General features: G+C 49.8%; 1 protein-coding gene across 1 annotated transcript in view; it reads left to right on the top strand.

Annotated features, from left to right (window-relative positions):
* The window catches only part of VILL (villin like), a 55,083-nt gene that overhangs the window by 6,648 nt on the left and 27,163 nt on the right, over positions 1-21,272 (top strand). The window contains exons 2-5 of the mRNA XM_074946375.1: positions 7,339-7,420; positions 12,360-12,434; positions 17,493-17,689; positions 20,355-20,463. Of these exons, the coding sequence (XP_074802476.1) occupies positions 7,352-7,420; positions 12,360-12,434; positions 17,493-17,689; positions 20,355-20,463 (450 nt within the window). The 5' untranslated portion in view covers positions 7,339-7,351. The remainder of the gene's footprint in view (positions 1-7,338; positions 7,421-12,359; positions 12,435-17,492; positions 17,690-20,354; positions 20,464-21,272) is intronic.

Genomic DNA, 21,272 nt, shown 5'->3' with positions numbered 1-21,272 from the left:
CTTGCTGCATAACTCGGGTGACTCTTCCAGCCTGTAACGTGCCATGTAGTTCTGCCTCCAGATTCAGTCCGGGTACTTCGGCAGAACCCGTTCCATTACAGCAGAGTAGGATGGAATCAAGAGAAGGAAAAATTTGTTCATGATAAATTGGTAGCTTTATTCATCTCCGAGTTTGCTGCTCCCCTGGGACTGATCTGTATCCTGTTACTGAATCAATAATCTCTTCATTAGACGCCACAAAGGGGCCGCTACCCTACCCTTATTAGAGGTTAAGTCAATCTTCATCTCTCTGTGCATTTGAAAACAATGCACCCAGCAAAAGGCCTGGAGAGTCCTCACCCCAGTACAAATGTTGACACAGAGTTTGCACAAGGCAGATTCTTGCCAGTGGCTCTCAGTGCCAATCTCCTCAGAGGCAGGCCTAGAGAAAAATGTGTCCCTGTTCTGAACACACCCCAGCCTTGTCTGCTGCTTCTGTCTGCTTTGACATCCGGAGAGCCCATGTCACTTCTTGCAGATACTTGTCACCACCCCACAAGGGCCTAGCATGCCCAGAGATCCCCCGGGAGCGTGGGTGGCCAGGGGCAGGGATGGTCATGGGGAGGAACCCCCAGCCAAGGAGAGCATGGTCTCTCTGCCTCCTTCCCTGGGTTGCAGGGAGGATCAACTGCTTCTCTCCTTGTCACTGGTGCTCTCATCCCAGCTGCGCTCCGGCCTGTGCTCCACCCTGGGCTCTACCTCGCCAGCTTCAGGACATGCTGATGGTTAATGGTATGGTGTCTCCGCACAGTGTCACTGACTGCCAGAGCTGGGCAAACTCGTTATTTGAGACCTATAGCTCCTTTGTCTGCTCACGACTAGACTAGGTCAGGCTGCTAATAGTTGGGTCATTCTTTGACCCTACTGAATAGTGGCTACCAACACCTCTGAGCCTGTAGAATGGCTCCAACACAGGCTATGGGCCAGGGCTGTTGCTGCAAGTATTCACGAGTCATAACTCATTATTGGTGCAGTGGGGGAATCACCCAAGTCACATGGTAGGGTTCCTGCTTTCTGACAGGATGGTGTCCAATCTTCCCCAGATCCTCAGAATGGCCACATTAGCATGTCTAGTGTCAATCTGTAAGAACATTTCCAGCTCTTACCTTTTCCCTCAAACATCTTATGTACAAAAATGTTTCTATAGGAGTGTTTTCGGGAAGCCAGAAAAATGGGTCACAAATACCATCATCCGTAGTTTTCATTCAAAGAAATGCTGTACTGGCAAATACTGCAAACCACCCCTTCCCCCCTCCCCCGCCAAAAAAAGTCTATTCGCCCAGCTTTAATCATCACATTGCAGTGTGGTTTGGGAGTATGTTGAGGTCCAGTGTGCTTTGGTGTGAGTATTTGCCTTGCCTGTGGGAGAAGATATGAGGCCTCCAAAAGGTGCCTATTATATAGGTACCTTCTGTTTTCCCACCCCCTGCAACCATCCTCCTCAACATCCGATGAAGTGAGCTGTAGCTCACGAAAGCTTATGCTCAAACAAATTTGTTAGTCTCTAAGGTGCCACAAGTACTCCTGTTCTTTTTGCGGATACAGACTAACACAGCTGCTACTCTGAAACCTGTCATTATGCAAGGCACTGAATTTAGCCGTATGGAGTAGAAATCCATCAATTTCATGAAAAAACTCTTACAGATACAGACAGACATGGCATGCATCCGATGAAGTGAGCTGTAGCCCACGAAAGCTTATGCTCAAATAAATTTGTTAGTCTCTAAGGTGCCACAAGTACTCCCTCCTTTTTGTGTATCTGCTTTCTTTTTGAAGGGGTCAGGCAAAAAAAAATAGCCTCGGGGAAGAATGGTTCTTCGAGTCAGGAGTCAACATTGACCAGAGCCCCAAACAAAGCAGACAAACCCATTGCTGGACCTTTGTGCAGAACATTTCCATTTGGACTGCAGGCTGCTTTGTCTCCTTCTGGGACATGCTAAAAGCTAGACGAGGCGCAAAGAGGGTGGTCTGAGGGGGGGCGGTGCTCCACAGTGTGCTCGCGGGCTGGGGCTGGTTCACTCGACATCAGCACTGGTGTATTCAGCAGACTCTGATTTATATAGGAGTGCTCAGGTGCATAACACACATGTGTGTTTGTAGGATCAGAGGTAAGTAGCCAACCAGCATAGACAGGGCGTAAACAGTTCAACAGCCGAAGACAAGAATATCCAATACCAACTCAAATATTACCTATAATCCTAGCTTTCAAATTGGCACAGCCTGTCAGAAAGCACGCCCATGTCATAGTTTCCTAAGGCTTTACGGCACGTTAGTCATTTTGTTTGGGGCTCTTATTGTCCGAGTGCTGTTGAAATACAGAAAAGCCAAGTCGCCATCAATTCAGACTGTTCTTTGGGTGTTTGACATGAAGCCCAGACACCTTTCTGGGGTTTTCATTCCCCCAGCATTCCATGAACCCTGGAGAATGTGCCAGGATTTGAGACTGTCTCTGTTTTTACCAAGTAATACGCCTCCCAAAATGAAAAAGTGACTGCCGGCATGTCCATTGAACTGTTATTTATTCACCGTTCTTGGGAGTGACCCTGACAGGTTAGTCATCTGCTCCTTCCTGGAGTAAAATCACACCCCCACACAAGGGAGGCACTGAATCTGGCGCACACAGCGATGAGTACGGCTGTGGTTCTGGTGTTGTACGATGGGTGTGTACTCTGCTGAGACGTGTGCGTTGCAGGTCCCCCGCTGGGCTGATCGGCAGAGGATGCAAGTTTCCGCAGCCCACAGCTAAGGAGTTTGGGCAGTTTAGTTCAAGCTGTAGCCGCTCAGATGTTTAATTCTGGAGGTCACCCATGCAATCCCCCGTGTGTTGGCCAACAAGGCAGTGGCCAGAGGAGCATTAAGGTTTCCAGAATCTGCGGCCTCAGCCCGAGACGTGTTCTGCAGTTTTCTGTTGAATTTACTTATTCTCCACTATCTGCAAGGGTTGTTGGTATGTAGGTGGGGTGGTGAGTGCCGCTCACTATGCCAAATGGCAGTGGAACAATGAGGCTAAAACAGAATTTTTGGCCAAGTGGCTGAAGCTTCCTTTGGGCGGAGCAAGAGGAGACTCTCATCTGCTTCTACCTTTTATGGCTGGCCCCTCTATGCTTGAACAATCCCTGTGCCACTTAGAAGAGCTGGGGTTGACCAAGGACAGCTGCTATTGGATGGTGGGTGTCCTGGTGCTGCTCAGGGGGGAGTGACTCAACTTCCCAGCCCCTGTCTTGCAATCTGGAGCTGGTTGTGGTGGCCATCTCCTCTTCTCTGCTACAGTCCATTTCCTCAACTTGTATCGCCAGCCTCCTGCCATTGCTACTTACAGTAGATAATACCCATTTTTTCATGTTCTGTGTGTATATAAATCTCCTCACTGTATTTTCCACTGAATGCATCCGATGAAGTGAGCTGTAGCTCACGAAAGCTTATGCTCAAATAAATTGGTTAGTCTCTAAGGTGCCACAAGTCCTCCTTTTCTTTTTGTGAATACAGACTAATACGGCTGCTACTCTGAAACCTACTGTCACTGTGGAGTTTACAGGACACGTCTCCTCTCTGTCTGTTCACACAAACCACCCATCTGTGGGGATTGTATATGCATGTCAGGAAGCTGTCCCAGCTGCACCTGGATTCCTCCTCCATCGTCTATGCCAGGAGTGCCTAGTCAGGTCAGAGCCTCCAGACATCACCTGTCTCTGGCCAAGGACCCATGTCCCACTCCACTCTGCTGTGGGGGGCTTAAGGCCACACAGCCCTCTACCATACATTGTGGTGTCCCCAGCAAGCCAGTCTGCCTCACGACCAGTCCCTGTGCATTGCTTTCTCTCCAAGGGCTATGAACGGTGCGCCAGCCGTTACCAGTCACCATGCGGCTCTTGCTCAGCAAAGTGTATTTCGTCAGGATAAAACATAAAGCATGAAAAGCATTGACACGCTCACTCCACAGATCAGAAATTGTCCATCCTCCACAGTGGGAGTCTGGTAGGCTAACATCCGTTTCCTCAAGGCTGGGGGCCTTTCCTTGGACAGAAGGTCCTGTCTGTTTGCTGAATGAAAAGACGGTCCCTGAGTCTCCCACATTCAGCCGTTCTATGCCCCCAAAAGCCCTTTCTACATTTCTTAGGCTTCAAAACCCACGCAAATCACCCAGGGGGTGGAACGGCTCTGGAGCTGTTTACAATCTCAGGGGTCATCACCCCCTACTGTTTTTCGTTCCTGTAGGAGCTGTGGTAAGCCCCTGCTCCCATACACAATCCAGGCCATTCACAGGAATAAAAATTTCACCGCTTTTGGAGGGCCCCAGCAGCCAGAGGGGCTGGTTCTCCCCCTCTCCCTCACTCTCTCTGCCCTGGCCCTCGAGGGGTTCTGTGCCCCCACTGATTGAGGGGCCCGTGCCCCTACTTGCCCCCCACTTTGCACATGCCGCAGCAGACAATCACACGGAAAACATCAATACATTGAATACAATGGTCCTCAATGATATTGCCTGGGGTTGCAGTATCTGTCGCAGAAGTGCCCAGCCCTTCTCAAAAAGAAAAGGAGGACTTGTGGCACCTTAGAGACTAACAAATTTATTTGAGCATAAGCTTTCATGAGCTACAGCTCACTTCATCAGATGCATGCCCTTCTCAGTGACTGGCTTTTGCCCTTGAACAGGTGAAAATGCTCAGGGCTTTATGAGGGATACTTTTTCCTAGTGGAGTTTACTCATGTCTCTTCTCAGTTTCAGAGGGGTAGCCGTGTTAGTCTGGGTCTGTAAAAGCGGCAAAGAGTCCTGTGGCACCTTATAGACTAATAGACGTACTGGAGCATAAGCTTTCGTGGGTGAATACCCACTTCGTCGGATGCAGTTCTCAGTCTGCGTTTCATCTAGCATTGGGCAAAACCAGTTTGGGATACAGTAAGAACCAACTGGCATCTTCCCTCAATCCTCACAATTAAGCCAAATGTCTAGAACTTTATAAACGTTTCCATACTTCCTGCTTGTGGCATAGACAAGACACAAGCAACTGGTTTTTGTGTCTGGACAGGGGTTGAGTTAATGGGAACACTCACACTACAACTCATGTTAAATCACTAGTGAAGACAAGCCCCAGGACAGAAGGTTGTTTTCATGGTATTTCAAGCCTGACCACAAGCAGAAATAAACCTGAAATCTCATGAAAACAGCTGATCTTCAGTGAGGTTGTAATCTCATCACTGTTTCTAGACCAGGGGGTTGTGTCTGCTCTGGTCTTAATAGGGGCAGGGAGCAGGGAATAACAGAGGGGCTCAGTTTAGGAAGGGAGGTTCTTGGTGTGGTAAAGATTAAGCATCACTGTTTTAAACCAGGTTTCCGAGTAGCAGCCGTGTTAGTCTGTATTCGCAAAAAGAAAAGGAGTACTTGTGGCACCTTAGAGACTAACCAATTTCTTTGAGCATAAGCTTTCGTGATGAAGTGAGCGGTAGCTCACGAAAGCTTATGCTCAAAGAAATTGGTTAGTCTCTAAGGTGCCACTAGTACTCCTTTTCTTTTTGTTTTAAACCAGAGATTTGGATTATAGTTTTTAATAAGCATCTGAGCTTTTGGATGCTAGTTCAAGCTGATTATCTGAGCTCAGCTGACACCTGAGATCTTTTGAGCTAACCCATTTGCTAAAGAGAAGTAAATATTGTCCAAACACCTGAGTTCTGCTGTGAGCTCTGTGGCCTATAATGTAAAACATTTGATGCTCTGCCAAATTCAGATCCAACAACAATATTCTGTGATCTGATATATAATACATGCAGCTTAACAAAAGACCAGGAAGCACACCAGGGGCAGGACTGGCTGGCTGTAGTCAATGCAGGCCTTTCATTCGGCAGGAAGATAGGCAGAGAATAAAATGCAGTCAAGGTATTTTTTTTAAACTAATATAATAATTAACTATGTTGTAAGCAAACACAATTTGGGAGCTAGAGAGTGACACCACCACAGTGCTTTGGCATATGAATGAAAAGAGAGAATCAGTGAGCCACATTATACCCTGCGTTAGTCCTGTTCAACCCCAATAACTTAATTGAGGGGAGAATTTGTCTCAAAGATTGTAAATACAGTAATGAATTGGCTGGTGCATGTGCATTCTACTGCCATCTACTGGAGAGCCTGAGAACTGGTCACCTGCGTGTCATAGATCTTGTACTGATACGACACCGTTTGTTTTAACTCCGTGGTAGTAGCCTGTGCTTACAGAGCAGGGGGATCTACATTCTCTGCCTCCTGCTGCTTGGATGTTCTGAATAACAACGATGATGACGACAAAGCTCCCAGGTGTCTGGGTTTGTTACAATGTTCCAGCTCAGGTATTACTTGAAATAAGTGGGGGGTTAGCCCCAGCACCCTGGCCAAATTGCATTCTAACTTTCCCCTGCAGTGTCTACCGGCTCTTGTATCCCTGTTTGCTTCCTGCTTAAACTGTTCTGCAGTGCTGAGTGGTTGATTAGCTGTTGGGTCATACCCCAGAGGTGGCTGCATGTCACTGGTGGATTAAGTGAATGATCTGTCTATACACTGGGGAGCCTCCGGAATGAAAGACGTTTGATACATGGACATAATCATAAGAGTGCAAGTGCAAGACTTGGAGCTATTTTTTTTTTCCTAAAGAGAACCACGGTCCCCACTGGTTTTTATTATTCCCTCCCGCTTTGGATCTGTGCTTCACCAACCAAAAGTCCAAGCTTTGGGCCAGATCCTCAGCAGATGTAAATTGGTGTAGCTCCACTGGATTCGATAGAGCTATGGCGAGTTTCACCCCCTGAAGATCAGGTCCCATAGCTTTTAAAGTTACCCTGTCTCTCTCCTGGGAATCACCGTTTGTTTTACTCACACAAAAGAAGGTTGAGTTAGTGCAGAATGGGGGCGAGGGGAGAGTCCTGGGTTTTGCATACAGCAGAAGCTCCTGTCTGCCCCACCATATGATACATGCTGTAAGAAGCACAACGACTTGTAGGCAGGGCCAGTGTTCTGCTCCAAACTCCTCATTGTGCATTTGTGGGTACGATCCCCTGCTCATGTTGTGCCTGGCATCTTGTCTGACCCTTTGGCCCTGTTCAGTGTGGGGCCAAATCTGAGTGTGGGGCAGCATTTTATCTATCCCCATTTGAAATGACACCACAAGGTGAGGAATCAGAGCCACAGTCTGTTGTTTGAATGGCTAAATCCAGCAAAAGTCTGCAGAGACTTCTGTTCTTATGGATGAATCCATGTTATAAGAGCCTCGCTGCCACTTGGCTTGGAGTTTTATCAAACTGGATAGTTACTCCACTCTTCGTCTTTCTCCCCTTCAGTTCAACCAGCAGAATGACAGAGACTGACCTGGGCCTCCCCACTATCGAGAGAAAGCCGGGGCTGCAGATATGGACCATCGAGGTACGGTGAGAGGAGCGCATCCTTCGCAGACTGGGGGTGTATGGGGGTGTTTTACAAGAAAGAGATGCTGTGAAAATTGCTTGGTGAGAGAGGAAAGATGGTCTTGTAGTTAAAGACGAAGGAAGACTAGGAATCAGGAGTCCCAAATTCTATTCCCAGCTTTATCCCACTCAGTGTGCAACGTTCAACTCACGCAACGGCTCTGGGCCTCAGTTTCCCCATCTGTAAAACAGGGATAATACTGACTTAGGAAACAGGAATGTTGTGGGACTAAAGTTGATACTTTATTACCATAGCAACCAGAGACTCCACTGCACTAGATGCTGCTGGTACACTCTGTAATAGACAGTCCCAGCCTTGTACAGCTTTCAATCTAAATAGACGAGACCAAGGGTGGGAGAAAGGAAGCATTACTATTCCCACATTACAGCTGAGAAATAGAGGATTTAAGTGACTTGCCAAAGGTCCCGTAGTGAGTCAGTGGCAGAGTCAAAGACTGAGCCCAGCTCTTCTGAGACCACAAGACTATCTTTCCTCTCCAGAGCAAATACTGTTGTTCACAGCAGCACTGATATGACTGTAGACATGCCTGAGCCCTGTCTGCACGAGTGGCTTAGCCTTGGTACCGATGGCCTGTTGCCAGCTGTGACGGTAAGACAGGTGCTAGGGAGATGCTGCAGATGGCGGGGAGGCCTGACCAAAGGCCTTGCATTCAGTTTTGAACATGGCTAGTGCCTGGCTCGGCCTGTTTTCCCCAGAAGGGTGTTCCACGGCTGGCCTGCTGAGCATGCCCCAAACAGGAGCCCAGCCCCAGGCTTAGAGAGCAGAGCCCAAGGAGCTGAGCAGAGACTTAGTCGTGTGACTCTCGCTGGCAGGGACTGTGCAGTGAAACCTACTTGGTGAAGATGTTGCCACTGGGAATGATCGAAAATCATTGCAGTTCCCTGTTTGTTCACGTGGCATTGCGCCACTTTCCAGGGGAACTGTAATTAACAGCAAGTCTGTTCCCTAGGGACATGCTGGTATGAGGGGAAACCAGTTGGGCCACCAGAAAAATGTATGGCTTGAATGCCACGGAACCGGTGTGAGCTGCAGGCTCATGGTGCAGCTCAGCACAGCCATATAAGTGTGTGTGTGTGTAAGTAATGTTGGAAGGGGTTCTCCAGCTTGTAGTGCCCACCAGAGCTGCTTGTTAAACCCCCTCTCCCACCACCAAAACTGAACGTAGGCCAGGGCCCATGCAAATACAGGAAGCGATCGACTCCTGCCTTGACCCTCAGATCACCCTGTCACAGAGCTGTGAAATTCAAGAGGCAGCTTGGAGCAGGAGGTGTAACTAACGCTCTGAAATATGTGCACGCACTGATCCCTCCGCTGCCTCGCCCATCCCCACCCTTAGTACGCTCATAATTTCCAGGCTACGTACCGTGAGCAGAAGAGATTTACATTAGAGAAACTGGAGACGGAAATGCCTCTTAAATCATCCAGTCCAACCACCGCACCCCTTCTCCCCCCCACCCCCAAGCCCCATGCAGGCTTGGTTATTCATTCATTTGGCTTTAAAATGTCCCAAGCCATGGGGTCTCCACCATTTCCACATGGAATACTTAGTGGATCACATTGTCAGGCCCTTTCTCCTGGTATTCACCCCAGTCCTTCCTTTCTGAACTTCATTGCATTCCTTCTTGTTAGACAAGCTTATATTGCCCTGAATAGGTCACTTTCACCCTTCAGATACTCGTTGACAGGGGAGGCGAGTTATATGGACCATGGTGCCCATGCTCCTGGAATATTCAGGGCCCAGGGGTCCGGGTCCACCAATGTTTGGGGCCGGGTCTCTCTCCCGGCCCCGCCCACCATCCCCGTGCACCTCTCCTGGCACCCACCTGCTGCCCCCAGGCAATTTAAAAAGCCCCAGCAGCCCCCAGCCACCACCACCAGCAGCGCAGCGGGGCTAAGGCGGCTTTCTGTCCACCCTCGCGCCACACCACTCCCGGAAGCAGCCGGCACGTCCCTGCGGCCCAGGGGGAGCAGGGTGCCTCCACGTGCTGCCCCCTGCCCTGAGCGCCGACTCCGCAGCTCCCATTGCCCTAGAACTGCAGCCAAGGGGAGCTGCAGGGGCGGTGCCTGCAGGCAGCGGCACATGGAGACCCCCCAGCCCCTCTGCTGGAGCCGCTGCCAGAACGGTGTGAGGGTCGTTTTCAGGAGCTGCCCTAGAAAAGCACCACATCCCTCACCCTCTCCCACACCCCAACCCCAGGCCCCAGCCCAGAGCCTGCACCCCACACCCAAACTCCCTCCCAGAGCCTGCACCCCTCCCGCACCCAAACTCACTCCCAGAGCCTGACCCTTCACTCCTCCTGCACCCAAACTCCCTCCCAGAGCCCGCACCCCACACCCCCTCCGGCCCCCCAACTCCCTGCCCCAGCCCAGAGCCTGCACCCCACATCCAAACTCCCTCCCAGAGCCCGCACCCCTCCCGCACCCAAACTCACTCCCAGAGCCTGACCCTTCACTCCTCCTGCACCCAAACTCCCTCCCAGAGCCCGCACCCCACACCCCCTCCTGCCCCCCAACTCCCTGCCCCAGCCCAGAGCCTGCACCCCACACCCAAACTCCCTCCCAGAGCCTGCACCCCTCCCGCACCCAAACTCACTCCCAGAGCCTGACCCTTCACTCCTCCTGCACCCAAACTCCCTCCCAGAGCCCGCACCCCACACCCCCTCCTGCCCCCCAACTCCCTGCCCCAGCCCAGAGCCCACACCCCAAACACCCTCCCGCACCCAGACTCCCTCCCAGAGCCTTAGGTAGGTGTGGGGGGAGGGGAGCAGGACTTGGACCCATTTTGGGCACCACCAAAAATTATACAAACCTGCCGCCCCTGCTCATTGATCGTTGTTTTGAATCCCTTGTGGTTCATTGATTCATAGAACTTAAGACCAGAAGCAACCAGTATATTGCCTCAACTTATCTACAGGCCATAGCGTTTCACCCAGTGACCCCTGCACTGAGCCCAGTCACTTGTGTTTGGCTAATCTCCTCCAGAAGGGCATCCAGTCTTGCTGTGAAGACTCCAAGAGAGAGAAACCACTGCTTCCCTGGGTAGCCTGGTCTAAGGGTGCATCACCCTCGCAGTTGTAAAAATGTGTGCCTTCTTTCTAACTTGAGTGTGAGTCCCCTCTTGATTGTCTAGCACTGTGTTAATAAAAGGCCTGATATGGAACAAACCAAACCAGAACGTTTGTCTGGGAAATTACAATAATATAGCCTTGTGTACATAGTGTGCAGTATGTACAGTGTACGCGGTCAATGTTTGCCTACACCCATAGCACACAGAAATCAAGCTAGCCCAGGACTGTGCTCTATAAATAGCGAGTGAGTCATAAACCACACATCACTGGGCTGAATTTCTGCCCAGTGAGTTTGCCCGGTTTCATATTCTTGTTCGAAGTGAACTGGAAAATTCAGTGCAAATTTGAATGGAGCCCAGAAAGCCATGCTGCCTCTTCTCTGCTCATCTGAGTGAGGGGAGCTCTCAGCATGTGGCTTACTGACCTTCCAAACGCTAATTCTCTGCCTCTGTGAAGCCCTCTGTCTCTTCAGTGTTAACTAGGTAGGTGCCAGGAATGCTCCATTCTGGGCTGTCACTGCCCCAAGAGGTCAACGGCAGCAGTCAAATCCTCCGGTAATGGTGAGCCTGGATGCTGCTCAGGCCAACAGCAGGGTTTGAACTCAAGTCTTTCAGCCGTAAAAGTATGAAGCTGTCACTTGATTTAACGGACTAAGGGCCTGAGTCAATGCCTGTTGAATCTCATGGGATTTGTCCCAGGCTTGAAGCAGTAGGAGACCTTTACTTCTGCTGATAATCATAGATAAGATGAGACATATACTGAGCATTGAGTTGCTTTGTTATTTATTCATTCCCCAGGCGCCTCCCTGGGCTGGGCACTGTACAAACAGCTAATGAGACAGTCCTTGCACTAAAGAACTTAGCAACAGCAACTCAGGGGCACAGTCGGGAATAGAACCCAGGTGTCCCAAATACTAGTCTAGCACTCGTCCCACTAGACCACGCTGCCCCCGAAGGGAAGCGGTGTACTTCAACAGAGGCTCAAAACAGATAGATAGATCTATTTTAAAGGTCCATTAAATCATAGAGGGAGAATTCAGCCTGTACTTCTGGGCTTCAGCTAAAACTGAGTTAAGTTAGCAGTCCATCTTTATTAATCCTTGACAAATTTAGGGATGGATTTTCCCAGCTAGGGGACCTAACAAATTTTCAGTTGCTCTCTGATCGTATAGCGATGGGTGGCATGTAAGAACTTAGAAACAGAGGCCAAGGCGTGAGTCATTCACCCACCCTCCAGTTCAGAGATGAAGTCCTTTGGCTTGCTCTGCTCTGCACGTTAGAGACATGCTGTGAATAGAGTCTCCAGTTCGGCACCTGTTGCTAGCACTATGCAAAATCTTAGAGCCTAATATTTTCAAAAGGTGTTTGTTTTGTTCACACGTGGTTTACCCAGCTTGTGTCTGGAGTACAACAACTGGTCTGGAAGCATCAAAGAATTTATATTCTGGGGTGTGGGGACCTGCTGGGGTGTCTGGGTAGGTGGCTGGAGTCTCAGTGTAGCGGCAATATGGTCTTTCTGCAAAGGTGAACTCAATGGCACAGGCCATAAACAGCAGAAAGACATGATGGTTCTTGGAGCAAGACTCTTGGGTGCTTAGTGTGAAATCCTGGCTCCCCTGAAGTCAATGGCAAAATCCCCATTGATTTCAGTGGGGCCTGGATTTTGCATCTTTGCCACTTCCCTCTTTTGAGCCAGGCTTATGGCATATACAGAGGAGAAGAGGATGCCCCATTTGTTACCGCAGCAAACTCACTGCTGTCTCTTGTCCAGGCCTTTTTTTAACTGTTGCTTTCTCCGATTTCTTGCAGAAAATGAAAATGGTTCCCATTCCCGAAAAGGCTTATGGGAGCTTTTTCAAAGGAGACTGTTACATCATATTATATGTAAGTCAGTCAAGCAGATGTCGGTAGGTTTGGAAATGCTCTGCACTGTTTCATTAACCTCCCTTGGACTAGAGCTCAAGTCACTCCCTTGCCTGGTTCCAGCAGCACTGTGCTAAAACGTAACCTATTCGCCAGCCCATCAACCGCCTGATTTTAACGCTTGAAATTGCATATTCAGTATGAGAGAGGCCAGAGAAGCAACAAGAGGGGGAAGTGCATGAAAGAGTCGATCATCTCTGTTATGGCCTCTTGAAATAACCCTCATGCTCTGCGCTCCTGCGGTGTATTCCACCCCACCCCCAGGGATCGCGAAGGCCTATAGTTTGAAAATGGACGAACTGGATTTTGGATGTGCCAAGGGCCCAGTTTTGGCTACCTTAAAAAGGACCTGGTTTTCAGGGGTCGGGTGATCAGCCCTTTTCTTGAGCATCAGGCCCCTCTAAGGTGTCTCAAGTTGGGTTCCTAGAAATTCAGGCAGCCAAAATCACTGGTGGTTTTTGCAAAAGTAGGCCTTTGTGACTTGTCCACGGTCTCTCTCACAGTCCGTAGCAGAGCTGGGAATAGAAGCCAGGTCTCCTGCATCCCGTGCTGTGCTGTAACCACAGTATTGTGTAGTGGTAAGAAAACTGGAGGGGAGTGAGGAGAGCTCATGAGTTCACTCAGAACTTGAGCCAGGCTCGCTTGCAATTTGACCTCAAAGGCTGAGGCACTTCAGAGAACCTAGGCTGAGCAGCTGGCTTGTAGCAGCAGAAGTGCCCTGCGTTCCCAGGGTGATATTCCAGGGTAATGTGCTGTACTGGGGCTTCTTTAATATCTCCCCAACTCTTCTTCATTTGCATAGATCATTCCAGGTTCAGAGCATGGGTGCTGGGGGGACAACCACACCCCTTAGCTTGAAGTGGTTTCCATCATAAACAGTGTTTACAGTTTGGTTCAAAATTCTCTCAACTCCCCGGCCATACACATTGTTCCAGCACCCCTAGTTCAGAGGCCTCCTTGGGTTCACTTTTCCATTTGGCAGCTGTTCTGACCAGTGCTCCAGGTTGCAAAGGGATGAAAGCCTCTTTGACGGACTTAGCTCACTTCCTAAAGAGGGTGTGTGTGTGGGGGGGGAGGGATAACTTCTCTCCTTCCTCCATCACCCCTGCAACTCAGGTCTTCCACCCTCCATACTGGGGGAATTGCTGGTAGACCCTCATGGTCAGTGGGCCACAGACCCACCCAGTGGTGAGCTGGAGCCGGTTCGCACTGGTTTCCTGGAACCGGTTGTTAAATTTAGAAGCCTTTTTAGAACCGGTTGTCCCACGTGGGGCAACCGGTTCTAAAAGGGCTTCTAAATTTAACAACCAGCCAAAAGTGGTGCCCTAGGCGCTGACTCCACGGGTGCTCCGGGGCTGGAGCACCCACGGGGAAAATTTGGTGGGTGCAGAGCACCCACCAGCAGCTCTCCCCGTCCCCAGCTCACCTCCGCTCCGCCTCCGCCCCTGAGTTACGCACCGCCCCGCTCTGCTTCTCCACCCCCCCGACTTCCCGCGAATCAGCTGTTCGTGTGGGAAGCCGGGGGGGCGGCTGAGAAGCAAGCGGCAGCTTCGCGCTCAGGCCCAAGGAGGCGGGGAGGGGAAGGGAGCTTGGGCGGGGGGGCATGAGGAGGGCCGCCCGCGCCGCAGCAGGTAACCCGGGGGGCGCGCAGGGGAATCGCCCCCTGCCCCAGCTCACCTCCGCCTCCCTGGGCCTAAGCACGAAGCCGCCACCTGCTTCTCAGCCCTCCCAGGCTTCCCACATGAACAGCTGATTTGCGAGATGTGGGGGGGGGGCCAGAAAAGCAAAGCGGGGCGGCGCATTCAGGGGCAGAGGCGAGCTGGGGCCAGGGGCAGGGTGGGGCGGGGAGCTGCCAGTGGGGGTTCTGCACCCACCAAATTCTCCCCGTGGGGGCTCCAGCCCCGGAGCACCGTCGGAGTCGGCGCCTAAGGTGCCACTTTTGATGTGATCAGTGGGGGGAGCGGCCACTCCCCCCCTTGCTACACTACCCCGCCCCTAGGAGCCAGAGGGACCTGCCAAATGCTTCCTGGGAGCTGCCCCAGGTAAGCATCGTCAGGACTCCCCACCTCGCCCCCCCAGCAGGTCCCTCTGGCTCTTGGGGGCGGAGCGGAGTGGGCACCCACTACTGTGGCCCACAAGACCTTCCTGCCCCGTTCCGGGGGCAGTCAGGGGAGTGGGGTGGATGGGGCAGGGATCCCGGGGGGAGGGGAGGACTGCGACCCCCTCGTGGGGTGAGGGGGGAACCAGTTAAGATTTTGGCAGCTCATCACTGGATCCACCCCTTCTCTGCCAAGTCCTGCTCACATTGCACTGGTACATGAGGAGCTCAGACAGAGCCGTGTTTTCCCCCAAACCCTGCCCTGCCTTCCTTATGGAGGGGAAGCAGAATTATTCCTTTGGTTTATTCAGGGCTGGGGGTGGACTCAAATGGGTCTCTTCTTCCCACCCGTCAGGCTGATGCAGCTGCACATGGACTAAGCCCAGGTTTATTCGATGGAGGAGTGTTTGTCACTCCAGCATTAGAAGAATCAGCTTGTTCATGCTGGGACATGTTTCACTTTCCTGGCCAGGCATTGCCTGAATACAGCCTGCCTGCTGCTCAGTGACTCATAGGGTGGCACCCTTGGGATCTTTAACAAAAGGGAAGGCCCGCTGTGCCCTGCAGCTAATCATATTTCTCAAGCAGATGCTTTATGAAAGCAAACAGCAAGGCTGGCTAAATCTCAAACACAGCCATGGGTGCTCGGAAATGAAAGCACCCAGCTGCCATTGACTTGAATGGAAATTCTGCATGAGGAAACAGAACTTAGCCCTTAGACAGGGCTAGGGAGGAAAAGTGGGGTTGTGTTGAAGAGTTTGTCTACACTGCAGTTAGACACCTATGGCTGGCCCATGCCAGGTGATTCAGGCTAAGGGGCTGCTTAATGATATAGACGTTTGGGACCCTCTTACCTCACAGGGTCCTAGAGTCGGGGCACCAGTATGGGCCCGAATGTCTACACTGCAATTAAACAGCCCTTAACCTGAGCCCCACAAGCCCGAGTCCACTGGCACAGGCCAGCGGCAGGTTTTTTAACTGCAGTGTAGACATACAGATGGGCAGTAGACTAAGACTCAAGACTCGAGCTGGGCAGGAAATGGTTTTTCTCTCCCACAAAAATGTTCCTGTTCTTCATGGGGACAAAGCTCTGTGATCCTGGGCAAGTCACTTAATCTCACTGTACCTCCAAGCGTAATCACGCTATTACTTCCCTTTGTCTTGGGTATGGAGGTCGCAAACTGGGTACGGGTTGTCTCTAGAGCAATGAAGCTCTGAGCTGCTTGCAGGATTGCACATTAAATGGAGTGATTTCATTGCACATTAAGCAGCTATATCTAAAGAAATCAAGTTCTTCTCTATTTGGGCTCTTAGACCTGTGCTCACCAGTGTTATCTGAGCACTTTCCACAGAACAAAACAGATCAACAGAACTTAGCTTCAAACCATTTTATAAAATGAGTCTCTATTAGCTTTCCTGCACAGTAGATGATGGAGTTTATCATTACAGGTGATGAGAAATGCCGGCACCATTCACAAAACACCTGCCTTCAGAGGGCTTGCCTTTTCTCTTTAGGCTGTTTGGCTTCACACACCAGGAATCACAATAGGAGCTGTATGGACCTCAAACCACATGGAGCTAGACCTGTGTTTGAGAGTCAGCAGGGTTTCACACACCATTTGTAGTCACTTTGTATTTATTGTGTGTGTATAATATATATGTGAATAGAATCATAGAAGATTAGGGTTGGACCTCCCCCACTGCAACTTGAGACCATTGCTCCTTGTTCTGTCATCTGCCACCACTGAGAACAGCCGCGCTCCATCCTCTTTGGAACCCCCCTTCAGGTAGTTGAAGGCTGCTATCAAATCCCCCCTCACCCTTCTCTTCTGCAGAGACATCGAGCCATTGATCACTACCTGTTGAGCCCGATGATCTATATTGCGTACAAAAAACTGCATTCAGTGAATGTTATTTAGGCTGCAAAAACAATCACTCAAAAATTAGGAAATGCCAGATGTACAGATGCCCTTGCAACTGTCAGTCTGCCACCTTGTACTCGATGAGCCAGGGATCCTGTGGGGGAAAAACAGTGGGCGATCATGTAATAGAAGACTGTATCCTCATAATGCACATGTGTAAGAGCGTTTTGTCCAGGGATCCGAAAGCATGTAGGAACATTCATTAAATAACCAATCGAACACTCACCAAACATGAGAGTAAGGGCAGCTCGCAAGTTGCCGCTCTCAGGCCCTAATCTAGGATAGGGAGGGAAAGGGTGGGTCTAGTAGTTAGTATTGGTCTGGGGCATGGGAAACCTGGAATCAAGGCATTGTTCTGCCACAGGCTTCCTGTGTGAATGTAGGCAAGTCACTGAGCCTGTGCCTCCATGAACTGGGGATAATAGCACCTCCCTACCTAGCAGGAGCGTTTTGAGAACAAATAAATTGAAGATTTTGAGGCACTCCGTTACTATGGTAATGGGGCCATATATCTACCTGAGACATAACCAGTAAGCACATGCTAAAAATGTAGGCATGTGCCTAAGTCCCATTAAGTGCTTGCCTGAATCAGGGCCTTCCAGCGTTCTTTATGGCTCAAATCCTGCTCCCATTGAAATCACTGGCAAAATTCCCAGGAGCTTCTGTAGCACAGGGCTGGGCCCTAGAAGGACAGCTTGACCTCAGGCAGGTTTTTGCATGCAGAATATTAAGGGTAAATCCTGTTTCCCTTGCTCAGGGGAAACTTCACTGATTGCATGGGAGTTTGGCCTGAGTAAGAGCGCCGCGATCTGGCTCTCTAGTTTATACCAGTTCTCTTCTGTCAGAGGTATTATTCACAAGATGCCAATCACACTTTCAAGCTGGCTTCGTTCCTGGATTGCAGATCTAAGCAGATCTGCATGATTCCACTGAGTGAAGCCTCCCAGTGCAATGAATCTCACCCTGACCTCCTCTTTATACCGCTTTTGTCTTCCCAAGAATAAGAAGACCTCAAATGGCTTCGTGATGGACCTGCACTACTGGATTGGGAAGGAGTCATCTCAGGATGAACAGGGCGCTGCGGCCTTCTATGTCACCCAGATCGATGACATGCTTGGGGGGAGCCCAGTGCAACATCGAGAAGTGGAGGGACATGAGTCTGAGGTCTTCAAAAGCTACTTCAAAAGTGGCATTATGTGAGTGGAAATAAATGGAGACTGCCAGGCTGGTCCAAGCACTCAGGCTAGGCTGTAGGTCTGGTCAAAAACATTTTTTTTTTTAATTTTTTTCCCCTGTTTTGTTCCAAATTTTCAAAAAATTTAATCACCATTTTAAAATCTGAAACATTTTGGCTAGCCTCAGAGCTGGTCAAAATCAGGGGAAATTTTCATAAACTCCTTCCTCAAATTTTTCTCCCCAGTTTTTTTATTTTGGAATGGGAAACATTCCCCCCGTCTCTACTAAATCCTTTGAATCTTTACTGTACATGCAGGGTAAAAATTGGATGGTCCAAAACTACCTCTTTATTAAACCCCAGGAGGCCTGAGTCTCATCTTAGCTAACCAGAACACATCGTTAGGACCTTCATAAAACAAACTCAGCACAAGGGACAAGATTCTAATTTCACATTGGCAGTAATCAGGAGTAACTCCATTGGAGTCAATCTCTGACTATTTTAGGCTTCTTTGTGAGCTCCATTACCACAGTATATGAAAGCTTTACAATCTCTAATGTATTTAGACCAGTGGACCAGCCTTTCTCTCCGGGACTGCCGCATACCTTGTGTAGTTATCCATACCTGTGCAAAGCTGGGCTAAAATACTATGAAATCTGAATTCCCGCTCACATTGCTGATAGCATGTTATTAACTATTAACTATGTTAATAACTATTATTAAATGTTATTAACTATTATTAAATTCGTGGACCAAGTTGAAATATTATGTTACTGGTGTGTTCCCAATGGGGCTAGAACTATTATAAAACCCCAAAGCTACATCTTTTCTTTCCAACACAGGCATGCACATTGCTGAGACTTAGTGCAAGGCCTGATACATGCATGTGAGGTGTTAGGTTGTGCAAAATGCATGGTGATCATGATAGGGTGCCACCCATCCCACTCCATGCTGGTGCACCCCACAAGCCAGGAAAACAGCTCAGGAATTGTTTCTGATCGCTGTTTCATCATCGCCTGGGTCTTCATCATAAAGTTGTGTTGGAAGGAACTAATGACATCATGCCTTGTGACAAAGGTGTGGGGCAAGGGTACCCCAGTGTCATGAGGCACCTCGCTACCACCTGCCCAGGAGCATGGATCACTGTTCAAGTCACACTCCCGGTCAGTATCTGGCCTGAGTCGGGGAAGCTAATGGTTCAACTAGTGGACCAAATTCAGTGATGAATCCTGGTCACGTGCCAACTGAGGCGCGTTGCGCATACACTAAGAAGAAGAAGAAGCGAGAAGCAGTCAACAACAAAATAAGAACGACCATACTGGGTCAGACCTATGGTCCACCTAGGCCAGTATCCTGTCTTCCGATAATGGTCAATGCCAGGTGCTTCAACGAGAATGAACAGAACAGGGCAATTATCAAGTGATCCATCGTCTGTCGTCCAGTCCCAGCATCCGGCAGTTGCTGTGTATCAGCAACCTGAATCCACCAGTTTCTGGCAACACAAGCACTTCCGTCCAGGCCCCTCTCTCGCAGTACAGGTTAGCGGTAGGCACACACCAACCTCCAAGTCGTCCGAGCATCCCGCTGGAGTGCTCAGCCCCTGTTCCATGGAGCACTCATAGAAGTCTCAGATTTGCTACTCCCAGAGGAGTAGTACACCAAGCTTGCAAGGTTCAACTCAGCATCACCATTTACTTTACACACAGCTCTCCATATATTGATAAACTTTTCAAAGAACAGAGATTCAAGTGGTAGAAAGTAAGAATATTGGAAACAAATGGTTCCTTAGAAAAAAATCATAACACGCTTTCCAGAGCCTAAACTTAACTCACAAGACGTTCCTTGTCTCCTACAGGGTGGCTTTCCCAAATTCCTTTTCCCAGCCAGTTCTCATAAGATCAAGTTTGCTGATGGCTTGTTATCACACATTGAAAGGAATAACTCGGGGGGAGGGGTTCCAGCTGCATCCCCAGATCGAGTTTCAAAAGTTCATTGTCTGTCTTCAAAACAGGATAAACCCTGGCTGGGTTTGTTTTTTCCTGCAACCTCCGTAATCTATTGATTAGAATTTTGCACCAAATTTGGGTACCAAATTTCCTGGTGCCCTGCGCAGCTGCGTGCTGCTCCAGCCCCTGCTCCGGCTCTTCCCGTCCCTGCTCTGCCCCAGCCCCTCCCTCACTCCCCTGAGCTCTGCAGCAGGGCCGGGCCTGCACTCACCGGTGGTGGGAAGTGCAGACCCAGACCCAGCCACACCGCCAGTGAGTGCTGGGGGGTGGTTCTCCCTGCCCCCCAAGCCAGCCCCGCCCACCCCCCGCAGAGGCCGGGAGACAGCCCCCCCGCAGAGGCCTGCCGCCCCCTTCCCCCCCCCGCGGGGGAGCTGCGTTAGGACCTCAGAATAGCTAGGGACGGCCCTGCAGCCACGTGAGGCCTAGGATACAAGAGGGAAGATCATGGTACATCATGGGAGATGTAATCTGACCAGAGAACCTGGCCTGTCGAGGAGAATGGGAGCATGAGGAGCACAAACTACAACTCCCCTGAGGCACTGTGGCAGCATTTTCAAATACAAACTTCTGGATATTTCGGATTTTGGGGGTTTTTTGCCAAAAACTTGACATTTTCCTGGAAAAAACCCTCATTTTCTTACCTGCTCTAATTTTAACCCTCGATTCCCTGTTACCCAACAGCTACAAGAAGGGAGGCGTGGCTTCAGGATTCAAGCATGTGGAGACCAATATGTACAACATCAGACGCCTCCTTCATGTCAAGGGGAAGAAGCATGTGTCAGCCACAGAGGTAAGGGCAGAAGCGCTTGATTCGTATTAGTCACTCGTGGTGAATTTCATAGGAGCAATGCTGTTGGGTAATGGTCTGGCATACCATATGGCTTTCCAGTGGGAGAAAATCTGGGTCAGATTCTGACCTCGCTTTGGTTTTATACCCATGTCACTCAATAGGACCAAATCTTCAACTGGTGTAAATCACTCTGATTCCAATGAAGCCAATGGCGCTGCATCAGTTTGAACCAGCTGACTATCTGGGCCATAGATTTCAGTGGATTTACGTCTTACACCAGTGTGAGATCCAAATCAAGCCCTCTGAGCAATGGCTGCAAATGCAGAGCCTGATTCTCATCTTCTTTACACCAGTGTAACCTGATGTTGAAGACAATGGAATGACACTGGTATAAGTGGAAGCAGAATCAGACTTGCAATCCTTCCAGCCGAAGTCATGGATTTCTTACACAATTAAAACCGAGCCAACGATTAACTTGATTTTGTAGCCGCCTTGCCATCTGAAGCTGGAGAAAAAATGGTTCCGGTTTTTCTATGCATTTCCTTAGGGCCTACTGCAGGTGGTTGTAATAATAATGATTACATACGATGCTATCATGTATCATTATGTATGATTAACATATTATTCAATACTGTAATATTATTGTATTTTTAAGACCCCATTGGCTTGCCAAGACATGCACATGTCTAAGCTGAGTCACCGCACTGCTGCATTGCTGTAACCCTGGCTGTCCCTTCCCTCCCCCACTCAGCGCTAATGTTCGGCCCCGATCCTTCAGAGACTTGCACGCATGCTTACCCTTATGCTGT

Source organism: Natator depressus, chromosome 2, assembly GCF_965152275.1.
Source record: "Natator depressus isolate rNatDep1 chromosome 2, rNatDep2.hap1, whole genome shotgun sequence".
In the NCBI taxonomy this organism is placed as follows: Eukaryota; Metazoa; Chordata; order Testudines; family Cheloniidae; genus Natator; species Natator depressus.
The sequence above is the reverse complement of the archived record's forward strand: the minus strand, read 5'-3'. Positions and strand labels throughout refer to the sequence as shown.